The sequence below is a fragment of the Moschus berezovskii genome, chromosome 1 (genome assembly GCF_049115385.1).
Source record: "Moschus berezovskii isolate FMDL1 chromosome 1, NW_MosBer_1.0, whole genome shotgun sequence".
Classification (NCBI taxonomy): domain Eukaryota; kingdom Metazoa; phylum Chordata; class Mammalia; order Artiodactyla; family Moschidae; genus Moschus; species Moschus berezovskii.
Genome location: NC_142460.1, coordinates 58,208,841 through 58,223,397, shown reverse-complemented (window position 1 = coordinate 58,223,397; position 14,557 = coordinate 58,208,841). Strand labels below are relative to the sequence as shown.

The following is a 14,557-nucleotide window of genomic DNA, read 5'->3' as shown; positions in this document are numbered from 1 at the left end:
AACAACAATAAGTATTACGGATTAGAACTTAACTGCAACTAAACAGAAAGGCCACGTCCTCCTATCGCTCCCTGGGGAGCTAAATCAAACGGGGCGAAAGCATCCCTAAGGGCCTGTGAGAGAGACTCGAGCTGGAGGCCGGGAGGAGAGGCGGCGCCCCTTCCCTGGCGCAACTGGACCCTCCCCTAGGACGGCACCTGGCCAACTGGCTCCAGCCTACCTGACGGGCTCCCGCCACCGCTTGAACCAGTTGCAGCAATTGGCCATCAGACTGAACATCCCAGGCCGCTCCTCCCGCCGCCTCCCATCCGAGCCCGGAGCGGAGATGGGCCGCTAGTCCTCCCGGGCCGAGTCCTCGGGGACGCCGCCGCCGCCGCTCGGAGGAGGCCCAGAGGAGAATGGGCCTGGAGGAGAGGCCGGGAGGAGGGTGAGGGCGGCCACTCTCAGACCCAAGCCCAACAACCGCGCCTTCAGGCGAGCGGAAAACCTCGCTCCTCGCCCACGCAGTGGGGCCCAAAGGCGCAGTGACAAACCCGAGACGGGTTATCCAGACGCCAGAGAAAACCCCCGCGTCAACGTGCTGACGTTCCCCGCAGGCGCCGAAGGCCCGCCCCAAGCACCGCCTTTACACTTCTCCAATCACCGTTGGACGGCCCGTCGCGAGGCGCTCTCAGTGGCTGAAGAGGCCCGGCTCCCCGCCCCAGCCGGGGGTGGGAGCGAGAAGGGGGAGGGGCTTGAGGAGAGAGGGGGAGGGGCAGGCGGTTCTCGTAGCTAGGCAACGGAAGCGTCCAGAGATGAGTTGAGGGATTGCCGACAGTTCTTAGGCTAAGAGGGATCTGTACACTTATCCAAACTGTGTGATCGTGCTGCTCTTTGTCTGTCTCCAATCCCAACTGAGATCCGGAGATCTCAGGTCTTGTGCGTGTTTTGTTTTGTTTCTTAAAGCAAGCAGTGGATCCTATGGAATGCCAGCGGACACTGGCTAAAACAGAAACAGTACGCTGAGACAATCAAGTTGAGAATGAGGGGAAAACTCGTTTGCTAACTATCCAATATTTTAGATGAGAGTGACGTTTTGGTTTGTTGTTTGTTCAGTCGTTCAGTCGTCTCCGACTCTTTGCGACCCCCATGGATTGCAGCAAGCAGGTTTCCCTGTCCTTTACCATCTCCCGAAGTTTGCTCAAACCCATGAACATTTGCTCAATGGGTGAGCCCATTGAGTTGGTTTTTTCCAATGAGTTGGCTCTTCACATCAGGTGGCCAAAGTATTGGAACTTCAGCTTTAGCATCAGTCCTTCCAATGAGTATTCAGAATTGATTTCCTTTAGGAATTGTTTGTTGTTACATAGAATGTGAAATGGAATTGTATCATATGTATTGTGTGGGAAGTTATGCTTACAAAAGAATATGTTCATTTTGGAAAGTATGAAAAAGGAAAAAAGTGAAGAAAATAAGATCTCATTCTCACCACTCAAAGGTAACCAGTATTAAATTTTGATGTATGTACTTTCAGGATTTTTAGAGACGTAGATTGCTAGCTATTTAGTTTCTGCAAGATAGAGATCATGTCGTTATTGTTGTTGTACAGTTGCTTAGTCGTGTCCGACTATTTCTGACCTATGGACTACAGCACCCCTGGCTTCCCTGTCCTTCACTATCTTCAGAGTTCATTCAAACTCATGTCCATTGATTCAGTGATGCCATCCAAACACCTCATCCTCTGTCGTTCCCTTCTCCTCCCGCTTTCAAGGTCTTTTCCAACGAGTCAGCTCTTCACATCAGGTGCCAGAGTATTGGAGCCTCAGCTTCAGCATCAGTCGTGCCAGTGAATACTCAGGATTGATTCCCTTTAGGATTGATTGGTTTAATCTCCTGGCAATTCAAGGGATTCTCAAGAGTCTTCTACAGCACCACAGTTTGAAAGCATCAATTCTTTGGGTCTCAGCTTTCTTTATGGTCCAAATCTCACATCCATACATGACTACTGGAAAAACCACAGCTATGACCAGACAGAACTTTCTTGGCAAAGTGACGTCTCTGCTTTTTAATATGCTATCTAGGTTTGTCATAGCTTTTCTTCCAAGGAGCAAGCATCTTTTAATTTCATGGCCGCAGTCACCATCTGCAGTGATTTTGGAGTCTCCCAAAATAAAGTCTGTCACAGTTTCCAATGTTTCCCCATCTATTTGCCATGAAGTGATGGGAATAGGTGCCATGATCTTAGTTTTTGGAGTGTTGAGTTTTAAACCAGCTCTTTCACCTTCATCAACAGGATACTGCTATTTTGTAACTTGTTGTATTTTATTTAAAGAGATACATAATATCTACTTTTCTATTATATTCTTTGGAAATAAGTAAATGACAGGTACATTTCTATAGAAAGAAATGAATGCATTATATGTAGGGATCCATGTGTCCATTCAGTCTCCATTTAAATATATTTATTTTCAAATTATAGTAAAAAAGAGAGAGGGCCCTAGGAAGCCCAGTGTACCCAGGAGAAAATAACGGTTTGGGATTAAGGTGGCTCTAGTTTTTAAATTAACTCCTGTTTTTTACTCATTGATGAAACCCTAATCCCAACTCATATAGCTTACTGACTCTGAACTCAGAAAACCTCATCTGTAAAATGGGAATTTCAATACCCACTTTGCAGGGCTGCTAAGATGATGAAATGAGAACAATAAAGCTCAGGTACAATTTCTAGCAAATAATAGCAGATTTCTGAAGTTGGTGATACCTGGCCCATAAATACTTATGGTATATCTTCTCCTACCTCTGTCTCCCAACTGTTAGGGAGCTTGTTCTCTGTTAGCATTGTCCTGTCTTAATAATTTCAGTTTTCTTTCCAGTTTCTCCAGAGTGTTTGACCTTTACTGGCTTTCCTAACTGAAACAGGCATTCCTCATCAGTGCTAGGCTGCTTCTCCCCAAAGTGCCCTTCCTGATACTATATATAATACCTCTGTAACTACAATTAATATGGTTATCACTTCTAAAATTCTTTCCTTCCTTGGTTTCCACAATTATATACTATTTTGGTTATCTTCTGATCTCACTAATTATTCCTCTATCAGCTTCCTATTTATATTCCTTAAAATCTGACCTTGTTCCTCTAATTTTTCTTTAAAAATATGTTCTCTTGGAGAATCTAATAACTATTAGACTTCTGTACCTGAAGACCTATACTATACTTACTGTACTTGAGCATTTCTGGAACTATGCTTAACCTCTGCTCTACTTCATGTCAGGCTAATTCTGATAGTGGTACATTACCAAGCATTTCTGATACCAATATACGGTTGGTCAGTTAGTTAACTAGCTGACTGTTGGTTTTTCATTCTATTAATTGGTTTGATGGACATGTGCTGCTCACTATTTCCAGTTCTCTTTTACTTTTACAAGCACATGAGATAGATACTCCCACCTTCTTGAAGACATAAGACCTCCTTTGTTCAGTGAAATATGAGGATGGTGGCTGTATTACTTTTTGGTGAAGGCATTTAAGAGCTGGTCCACAATTCTTCCAGAAAAGGCAATGGCAACCCACTCCAGTACTCTTGCCTGGAAAATCCCATGGGCAGAGAAGTCTGGTAGGCTGCAGCAGCCCATGGGGTTGTGAAGAGTCAGATAAGACTGAGCGACTTCACTTTCACTTTTCACTTTCATGCATTGGAGAAGGAAATGGCAACCCACTCCACTGTTCTTGCTTGGAGAATCCCAGGGACAGCGGAGCCTGGTAGGCTGCCATCTATGGGGTCACACAGAGTCAGACACGACTGAAGTGACTTAGCAAGCAGCAGCAGCAGCAGCCACAATTCTTCATGTTCTATTTTCTTGTGCAATGCTAACTGTGGAAGCCTACTTTACCTCTGAAGTACCACAACATAAAAATAGCATGGAATGATGAGGCAATACATGGAAAAAGCTGCCTAGAAAGTCCTGTAGTAGACTGCCTATAACCAAGAAATAAACACTTATTTTAAGCCACTGTAATTTTGTGACTGTTTTGCCACAGTACAAACCTATTTGTTTGAGTGAAAAAACAGTCTTGCTGTCCTCATTCTAATTAAGACTCTTGCTTCATTTTCCAGACACTGTTGAATATGCATCCTAAATGTTACCTGGTTTCATTTCTCCCCAGTTTTAGTGAGATAAAATTAACAAAATTGTAATATATGTGACCTGTACAATGTGATGATTTAATGTATGTATACATTGTGAAGCGATTTCCACAATCAAGTTAATTAACACATCCACAGCCTCATATTTTTTCTTTTTTTTTTTTTCGTACTTCTTTCTTTTGGGGGAGAAGTGAGAGTTTGCTACTGTCTTAGCAAATTTCAAGTATACAATACAGTACAATTAACTTTAGTCACCATGCTGTGAAAGGCTGTACCCTTTATCAGCCTCTCCTCATTTCCCTACCTCTCAGCCCCTGAAACCACCAATTTACTCTCTATTTCAATGAATTTAACTTTATAAAAATTGTACACGTAAGTGATTACATGCAGCATTTGTTTTTCTCTGTCTGGTTAATTTCACCTCACATAATACTCATGTATAAATGCGAAATATACATAGGTAGATAGATACATAGATAGATAGATTTGGGCATAAATGTTACCAGACTTATACTGTTAAATTGAATTTAGGTGAATGTTTATATACCAGTCACTGTTCTCGACACTAGAAAATAGTTGTGAACAAAACATTTAAAAATTCCTGCCCTTGTGGTTGTATTTTGCATTCTAGTAGTTAGCTGACTGTGGCTCAGATCATGAACTCCTTATTGCCAAATTCAGACTTAAATTGAATAAAGGAGAGAAAACCACTAGACCATTCAGATATGACCTAAATCAAATCCCTTATGATTATACAGTGGAAGTGAGAAATAGATTTAAGGGACTAGATCTGATAGATAGAGTGCCTGATGAACTATGGACGGAGGTTCGTGACATTGTACAAGAGACAGGGACCAAGACCATCCCCGTGGAAAAGAAATGCAAAAAAGCAAAATGGCTGTCTGAGGAGGCCTTACAAATAGCCGTGAAAAGAAGAGAAGCAAAAAGCAAAGGAGAAATGGAAAGATATAAGCATCTGAATGCAGAGTTCCAAAGAGTAGCAAGAAGAGATAAGAAAGCCTTCCTCAGCGATCAATGCAAAGAAATAGAGGAAAACAACAGAATAGGAAAAACAAGAGATCTCTTCAAGAAAATTAGAGATTCCAAGGGAACATTTCATGCAAAGATGGGCTTGATAAAGGATAGAAATGGTATGGACCTAACAGAAGCAGAAGATATTAATAAGAGGTGGCAAGAATACACAGAAGAACTGTACAAAAAAGATGTTCATGACCAAGATAATCACGATAACGTGATCACTCACCTAGAGCCAGACATCTTGGAAAGTGAAGTCAAGTGGGCCTTAGAAAGCATCACTATGAACAAAGCTAGTGGAGGTGATGGAATTCCAGTTGAACTAATTCAAATCCTGAAAGATGATGCTGTGAAAATGCTGCACTCAATATGCCAGCAAATTTGGAAAACTCAGCAGTGGCCACAGGACTGGAAAAGGTCAGTCTTCATTCCAATCCCAAAGAAAAGCAATGCCAAAGAATGCTCAAACTACCCCACAATTGCACTCATCTCACACACTAGTAAAGTCATGCTCAAAATTCTCCAAGCCAGGCTTCAGCAATATGTGAACCGTGAACTTCCAGATGTTCAAGTAGGTTTTAGAAAAGGCAGAGGCACCAGAGATCAAATTGCCAACATCTGCTGGATCATGGAGAAAGCAAGAGAGTTCCAGAAAAACATCTATTTCTGCTTCATTGACTATGCCAAAGCCTTTGACTGTGTGGGTCACAATAAACTGTGGAAAATTCTGAAAGAGATGGGAATACCAGACCACCTGACCTGCCCCTTGAGAAACTTGTATGCAGGTCAAGAAGCAACAGTTAGAACTGTACATGGAACAACAGACTGGTTCCAAATAGGAAAAGGAGTACGTCAAGGTTATATATTGTCACCCTGTTTATTTAACTTATATGCAGAGTACATCATGAGGAATGCTGGACTGGAAGAAGCACAAGCTGGAATCAAGATTGCTGGGAGAAATATCAATAACCTCAGATATGCAGATGACACCACCCTTATGGCAGAAAGTGAAGAGGAACTAAAAAACCTCTTGATGAAAGGGAAAGAGGAGAGTGAAAATGTTGGCTTGAAGCTCAACATTCAGAAAACGAAGATCATGGCATCTGGTCCTATCACTTCGTGGGAAATGGATGGGGAATCAGTGGAAACAGTGTGAGACTTTATTTTTTTGTGCTCCAAAATCACTGCGGATGCTAATTGCAGCCATGAAATTAACAGACACTTACTCCTTGGAAGGAAAGTTATGACCAACCTAGATAACATGTTAAAAAGCAGAGACATTACTTTGCCAACCAAGGTCCGTCTAGTCAAGGCTATGGTTTTTCCAGTGGTCATGTATGGATGTGAGAGTTGGACTGTGAAGAAAGCTGATCGCCGAAGAATTGATGCTTTTGAACTGTGGTGTTGGCGAAGACTCTTGAGAGTCCCCTGGACTGCAAGGAGATCCAACCAGTCCATTTTAAAGGAGATCAATCCCGGGTGTTCGTTGGAAGGACTGATGCTAAAGCTGAAACTCCAATACTTTGGCCACCTCATGCGACAACTTGACTCACTGGAAAAGACTCTGATGCTGGAAGAGATTGGGGGCGGTAGGAGAAGGGGATGACAGAGAATGAGATGGCTGGATGGCATCACCGACTCTGTAGACATGAGTCTGAGTGAACTCTGGGAGTTGGTGATGGACAGGGAGGCCTGGCGTGCTGTGATTCATGGGGTCGCGGAGAGTCAGTCACTGAACTGAACTGATCTGGAGTTGTGGACTAAAAAAATGCAGAACATGAGAGTTGCATGTTAGAATTTTATTGGGGATAAAATGAAGACTACAGTTGGGGTGAGAACATCTCAGATAACGCTAATAAATTGTTCTAAAGAGGTAACAGAAAGGTCATCATTGTATGATTTTTGTCAAGGGGGGGTATATGCAAGCAAGCACAAATTTTGGCAGAGGCTTACTACTAGTGACACAGAGTGTCTTTCACAGTTTTAGTGGTTTTCTAGATATGAGAAGACGCAAGAATTTGGCATCATAAAATCCGAAAATATGTAACTTTCTGTCCATTTTTCCCAGAGCACAGAGTGCCTCATTCCTGATCTCCACCCGGAACTCTTTTCAGGGTGTGCTGAAGGTCAGCAGCTTCAGTGGCTAATGACTCAATCTTTGCAGAGGCAGATGACCAGTACCAACTTTTAGCAGACGTGGTAGAGAGTAATGAGGATGCAGATAGTAGACATAATAAGTGGGAAAAAATATTAGTAGAAGATTACATGGAGAAATGTAAAACTGGGTGAGGGAATGGAATTAGAACCAGGAAAAGGGATTAGTTTGCCAGTCTAATTTTGGATAAGATTTAATTACAAATTTAGAAGTGTACTGAAAACAAATTTTGACTAAGTGAAATTGACCAAATGCTAATCAATATTGAGCTAAAGGTGAAATTATCTTCACAGAGTGAATTCATGCAACAAATTGAAAACCTGAAAAATTTCTCCAAAGATATATTATTAAATTTTAAAGCATTTCAGGGTATAATTTTTCAAAATTCAACATTACATTATAGGCAGGACACATAATTTTTCAGCATTGACAACCAATCCTAGGACTGTGATATACATTTGTGGTCCTAAAATGACTTAAAATTTCACATTCGGTTGAACTTTTTTAAGGATCAAGATATTTTTTAGGTCCCTTGCATTTCGCTAACATTTCTTTCTTTATACTCTATATTTTTTTAGTGTCTGTATGGGTGATGCTTTGTTATGAACGCTGTTGATTCATGATTTTTGAAGTCTTCTCTTGTGAAATATTGATATCTCAATGCCGACATTCTATTCTTAATTCTTCCTCAGGAATGTGGCAATGCTGTGGCTTAAATGCATTTAAATATGCAATAATTAAATATAATACTTAAAGGTCGTTTTTTTTTTATGTTCTGATTGTTAGCACACCAAACAATTCTACAGAGATTAGACTTATATTTTTAATTAAATCACCTGAGTTTGGAATAAATCTGAATAGACTGACATGGTAGATTCAGACATAGAAAGAAGGAAGTTAAATTTAAAGAGGGAAGAATATGGATATGTTCAACAACTCCTTTGCACATTTTCAGAAATAGTGACCCGTATAAACTTCCATCCAGCTGGATCACAGAACCACAGAAAGCTAGAGCTGGGAAACAGCCTTGAGAGAGCATCAGCCTATTGACTTTGACACACAAAGGAAATCAGTTGATTTGTTCACTTGGCAGAAATACTGGAAGTGATCCTAGGAAGTGTGCCTTAAGTACGTGCTACTCTTTAATATACTAATTGCCTCACATGTGTTCTCTCTCTAAATTCTTCCCTCAACACTGTAAACACTATTATCTCCATTTTACAGATAATACAACTAGTAAACCGCAGAGCATGGCCACTCCAATCTAGGCTGCTGCTGCTGCTGCTAAGTCACTTCAGTCGTGTCCGACTGTGTGTGACCCCATAGAAGGAAGCCCACCGGGGTTCCCCGTCCCTGGGATTCTCCAGGCAAGAACACTGGAGCGGGCTGCCAATGTGTTAAAGTGAAAAGTGAAAGTGAAGTCGCTCAGTTGTGTCCGACCCCTAGAGACCCCATGGACTGCAGCCTACCAGGCTCCTCCATCCATGGGATTTTCTAGGCAAGAGTACTGGAGTGGCTTGCCATTGCCTTCTCCCCAATCTAGGCAGTTCAGCTGAAAACGCAGTCTTAAACATTAATAACACGTTTCAAATGTGCATGCCTAGACACAAAAAGCAGAGGTAATATGCAGAAACCAAAAATGAGCTATTTGAAGGTGATAGAATCCGATACATTCTCTTTTCTCCCCAGAACATTTGGGGGGGGGGGGGCTATACTTTCTTTTCACTATAAATGCAAGAACAAAATTAAAACGTAGATGATCGAAACTATCACGTTAGCTTCCATTAGCTCTGTTCTCCGGAGCCAACTTAGAGTTCTCATTCGCTTCCAGGTTTTGGTTAACATCTTCATCGCCAACATCAGATTTTTTCCTTCTAAGCTTTAAGCCTGAATACCCTGATCTTTTAAGGGTCGGACACGACTGAGCGACTGAACTGAACTGAACGGAACCCTGATCTCTGAGTCCTCAGTTTTCTGGGCCACTCAGCCTTCCTCTCCGGCTCGCTGGAGGTGGTGGCGGTGGTGGAGATGGTCGTTTTAAACGCTTTTGCTTCCCCTTCTTGGCAAACTTCATATTCCGGAGCCCGGAACGAAGCGCTGGAGTCTGGAAAGGGCCCAGAAGGATGTCTCCACAGTGTTTACCAGGCCTCCAGCTCTCTCCCTGAGCCCTGCCCCCAGCTCCGAAAAGAAAAGCTTCCAGGAAATGTCCCTGTTATCACTTCCCCGCCGGGCGGGGGACTGGGAGCGGGCGTTCCCCTTCCCCGGCTCCGCGGCTCGGCGGGCGGCTGGCTCGCAGGCGCCCCCGCGCCGCAGTCCTCAGCCGGCGGCGCCCGGGTCGTAGCTCCGCCGCGCGCCGGGAGCAGGGGTCCCCGCCGCGCCGCGCCGCCGCTCTGCCCGCGCCTCCGCGCGTGTCGCCATGAGGGTCCTGGGTGGGCGCACGGGGACGCTGCTGGCGTGCCTCGCCCTAGTGCTTCCCGTCTTGGAGGCGAACTGTGAGTAATCAATAGCGTCTTGTCTTCTTTCCTTGGCGGTGCCAACTGAACTACGAGCCCTGTTGGACGGGTTTTCTTTTTCTGGGGCTGCAGCCTCCTAGAAAGTTTCCAGTAAATGCTTCCATCAGCAGTGTATCTAGCGGGCGTTGTAATGGTGGGGCAGGGTCAATTGGGAGTCGTGTTGCCAACGGGACAGATTCTAAAACAAGAGTGATACTAAACATCAGTGAAGGAGTTAGAACACCTACCTACCGATTGCCCCTAACAGTTGAAGTTCCCAGTCAGACAACAAGGATGAGCACACTGCAGTATAAACGTAGGGAGGAAAGGCAACCCACTCTGTCTTCCATTTGTACAAGCGCCTGACCCCAACCGGCACCCCCTGCTGCAGCCTACCTCCCTTCTGCAATTTCTGGACTTTGATCTTGCTTTGCTTATCTCAACACTGACAAACGAATTGTTAGGAGATGACTGCGCGTTTACATAGCAGATGTCATTTTTTAACCTTGAAGTCAAAAGGACTGTTAAATATTGTAGTTCTCAGATCGTTTTTTACTGACAGTTTTTGGCACTGAGTGCCACTCTTCTGAGATCATCGCAGGAATTCTTTTTAGTTTATCTTCGTGTTTCCTGTTCTTTATGTTCCCGTGCCTCGATTCAAGGCAGGACATAGAGTCTTCTCTAAAAGAATATAGTCATATCAAAGTTGGTATGTTTTGGTTGCCACTTAGTTTGTTCTCTAAAGTTTAAGCATATTCACTGGTCAAAAATGCTTTCTTGTGATATCTTTTTTTCTCAGGAAATGGCATGGGAGAGATAAACTGAATTACACCATAAACGGTTAAAGCTCCATTGTAAGCTTCACAAAGATATAATTTCAGAATTAAATAGAAATTTACTAACATTCCTCCGTGTTTCAGCGGTAAAGAATCTGCCTGCCAAAACAGGAAACATGGGTTCCATCTCTGGGTTGAGAAGATCCCTTGGAGGAGAGAAGGACAACCTACTCCAGTATTCTTTCTGGGAAAATCCCCTGGAGAGAGAAGCCTGGTGGACTACAGTTGATAGAGTCGCAGCGAGTTAGACAGGACTGAAGCGACTGAACATAACACACACACAACATTCTACTGATTTTTCTTAGTTACAGATCAGGATGAATGTTGTGTTTTAAAATTCTAATCTAAAGGCTAAAAGAACATTTATTGATTTTATATTAGAGACCTGTTGCAGAAGTTCGACATACAAGCCTCTGTCATTAAGCCTATATGCGGACCACATACACTAACTCATTATCTATATAGCTCAGCAGGACAATCAAGTGTTTGTCTGATAACCAGTGTTTTGGAAGTGAGAAAAAGACAAAAATGGCTTGCTACACTTACTGCTTGTCACCACAGAAATTTGCTAAACCATTTGTTTTTGTAGAGATTGTTACATTTTTGTTGACTCTTTTGTTGTGTAGTTGATAAGTTGGTTTTACAAACTATTGTCTGTAGCTGAATTAAAAATGATGTATGTGTGTTTATGATTATACCCATGTAATCATGCCATACATAGGGAGAAATACACTTGTTGTATATACACACTGATAGAATAGATAAATTAATTCTTCTATAAAGAATAAAGAATATTTGGCCCTGTAACACCTTTGTTTTAAAAAGTATGGTAGTTTAATGGGATTAAAAATCATTTCTGGCTTACTGATGAGAAAACTGAGATATAGATGGAATGTGTTTACTCCCTAAGATTTTAAATTTGAGATAGAATTAAAGTTCTAAATATTTGTTGTATGATTCATTGTTTCTGTTCTGTTCTGTTCAGTCGCTCAGTCGTGTCCGACTCTTTGTGACCCCGTGGACTGTAGCCTACCAGGCTTCTCTGTCCATGCGATTCTCCAGGCAAGAATACTGGAGTGGGTTACCATTTCCTTCTCCAGGGGATCTTCCCGACCCAGGGATTGAACCCGGGTCTCCCACATTGGAGGCAGACACTTTAACCTCTGAGCCATGTTTAGTCCATAGAAATAGTCACTAAAGGAAAAAGCTTATAAACTTTTTTGAAATTGTTCAGAGATGCGAACTTACTTTTCAGACATGCATACATCTAGATTTGGATCTATATGTATATCTATTGATTTAAAGTTTATTCTTTTATATATTAATGCCACGCTAAAGGCTGTGTGAAGAAAAATAGAGGAAAGAGGATGTCCCCTTTGGTTGTGCTAATTTGGTCCTTTCCAGACATCCACTTCTGCTTAGGTGTCTACCCTTGACATTAATGACTCATGTTTTCCTTCTCTTTTCTACTTTTTTCTTTCCTTTTCTGAATTTTTTTTTTTTTTTTTTTTTACCATTTATCTAGCTTTGTCTTTTCTTAAATTCCCTTTATTTCAGAATTCAAAATGTGTTGCACTGATGGAGAGATTTTTATCAAGTTTAGATTAGAGTTGGGATTGGTGCTGGAAGAGTTAGAGACAATGTCTGGTATATAGTATCATCATCAATAACAACACCCTGTGCCATATTCTGCTGCTGTTAATCACATCTAGGATGTAGAGTCTTGCTTTTCATAATCAACCTTTTCTGTCCACCAAGTTCAGTAAACTCTTTAATAGCTGCTGCTGCTGCTGCTGCTGCTGCTGCTGCTGCTAAGTCACTTCAGTCGTGTCCGACTCTGTGTGACCCCATAGACGGCAGCCCACCAGGCTCCCCCGTCCCTGGGATTCTCCAGGCAAGAACACTGGAGTGGGTTGCCATTTCCTTCTCCAATGTGTGAAAGTGAAAAGGGAAAGTGAAGTCGCTCAGTCATGTCTGACTCGTAGCGACCGCATGGACTGCAGCCTACCAGGCTCCTCCGTCCATGGGATTTTCTAGGCAAGAGTACTGGAGTGGCTTGCCGTTGCCTTCTCCCTTTAATAGCTAAGTGATATCTATTCATATTTAAGCTTTTAAAATACTGTGAGAAAAATATGAGACGCTTGATAACACCTATATTAATTAATATTCTTTAGCTATAAACAACAGCAATGACTCTTGATAACTAAAGCCAAAGGGAAGGAAGTAAAGAAGGAAGGGGAAGAGAGAAAAAGAAAGAAAAGAAGAAATAAAGAAAAAAAGAGGGGGGAAAAAGCTGAGTGAATTTATTGGGATACTATGCAATGGTATGTTGAATTACCAAGATCAGTCCTGGGTGTTCACTGGAAGGACTGATGCTGAAGCTGAAACTCCAATACTTTGGCCACCTCATGCGAAGAGTTGACTCACTGGAAAAGACTCTGATGCTGGGAGGGAATGGGGTAGGAGGAGAAGGGGACGACAGAGAATGAGATGGCTGGATGGCATCACCGACTCGATGGAGGTGAGTTTGAGTGAACTCCGGGAGTTGATGATGGACAGGGAGGCCTGGCGTGCTGTGATTCATGGGGTCGGACATGACTGAGCGACTGAACTGAACTGAACTGAGGGAAGCCAGGGACTTGGGCCTTTAGGTGATCTATATAGTGGAAACTCATGTGGTCACTATGTTAGGGGCTGCCATCAGATAACCCAGTTCTAACTAGCTTCTAGTTCTGTGTGTACTTGTTCATGATTGAATTTCTTAGAAAAGGGAGCTTGATTATTTTGGCTTAGCTTACTTCTGGAGTCCTGTGATTGACAGCTCACTAGTATCAGGAAGAGTGTCAGAAGGACCACTCCCACAAAGGAATGGATGCTTGGAAGGAAGCAGAAACAACAGAAGTCTACACATTCCAATTGGCTGTACAACATACATACATACCCTTCTCTCCATGAACACTGTTTGAGAAATATTTCTAATGCAATGTAGATATTTCTAATATAATGCAAATAACTAATGTACAGCAGAAAGGACCTCTCTTTAACAGACTCCAGTCACCACACTCAGAGAAGAGGGCTCAAGGCTACCATTTCCTAGTTTAGTATCATCCGATGATGTCCATGTCTCCTCTAGTCCTGTCTCAGTTCTGTGTCAATGTGGTGTGCTTTATGGATTGGAATGATACATTAGAATACAAACACATCCTATATACCAAAAAATACTTTTGCAAAAAACAAGCAAGGGAATATGGGTACTGGCTTTAGGGGTTGCCTGTGTCTCTTGGTTTTAAGCTAGGACTGATATTCATGACTTCCTACTTCACTACCCAATTCATATGACTCTTGCTTTTAGGCAGTTCTTCATGTTTGATTTTTTTTTGGTCCGCTCAGTGAGATGAACCACACATTTATTGAGGAAGAATCTGAGCCCTGTTGTTCCTACCTCTGGATGATTTTTCCATCTCTTCCCTTACAATTGCTGCTATGTATGGGGCTTCCCTGGTGGCTCAGAGGTTAAAGCGTCTGCCTCCTATGCGGGAGACCCGGGTTCGATACCTGGGTCGGGAAGATCCCCTGGAGAAAGAAATGGTAACCCACTCCAGTATTCTTGCCTGAAGAATCCCATGGACAGGGAAGTCTGGTAGGCTACAGTCCATGGGGTCGCAAAGAGTCAGACACGACTGAGCGAGTTCACTTCACTTCACTTCATAGTAGCTATACTGGAGAAGCACCACTTTGAGACTCTTTTTGTCTCAAAGGGCACTAACTGAGCTCTCAATAATTGATCAGTGCATAATTCCATAAGACATAACGGACCAATGAAAGCCAAAATAATCATCCCATTGACTTATTTCTTTTGTGGAATTAATTCCTTAGAGGTAAAGTTGGGTGGCTTAGCATAAAGCATTGAACAAGT

At 42.6% G+C, this 14,557-nt stretch overlaps 2 protein-coding genes across 7 annotated transcripts in view; one reads left to right on the top strand and one right to left on the bottom strand.

The window, feature by feature from the left end:
- ARL13B (ARF like GTPase 13B) overlaps window positions 1–576 on the bottom strand; it is a 94,874-nt gene extending 94,298 nt beyond the window's left edge. For 4 of the 6 annotated variants that reach the window (XM_088836267.1, XM_055437192.2, XM_088836260.1 and 1 more), the window contains exon 1: window positions 221–413. In XM_088836267.1, coding sequence (XP_088692393.1) covers window positions 221–279 — 59 coding nt within the window. In that variant the 5' untranslated portion in view covers window positions 280–413. Of the gene's footprint in view, window positions 1–220 lie in introns of all 6 variants that reach the window. The other 2 variants (XM_088836251.1, XM_088836259.1) reach the window with 2 other exon arrangements.
- Window positions 577–9,582: 9,006 nt separating this feature from the next.
- Window positions 9,583–14,557, top strand: part of PROS1 (protein S) — a 70,683-nt gene continuing 65,708 nt past the window's right edge. Inside the window, exon 1 of the mRNA XM_055436044.2 lies at window positions 9,583–9,805. Within this exon, the coding sequence (XP_055292019.2) occupies window positions 9,730–9,805 (76 nt within the window). The 5' untranslated portion in view covers window positions 9,583–9,729. The remainder of the gene's footprint in view (window positions 9,806–14,557) is intronic.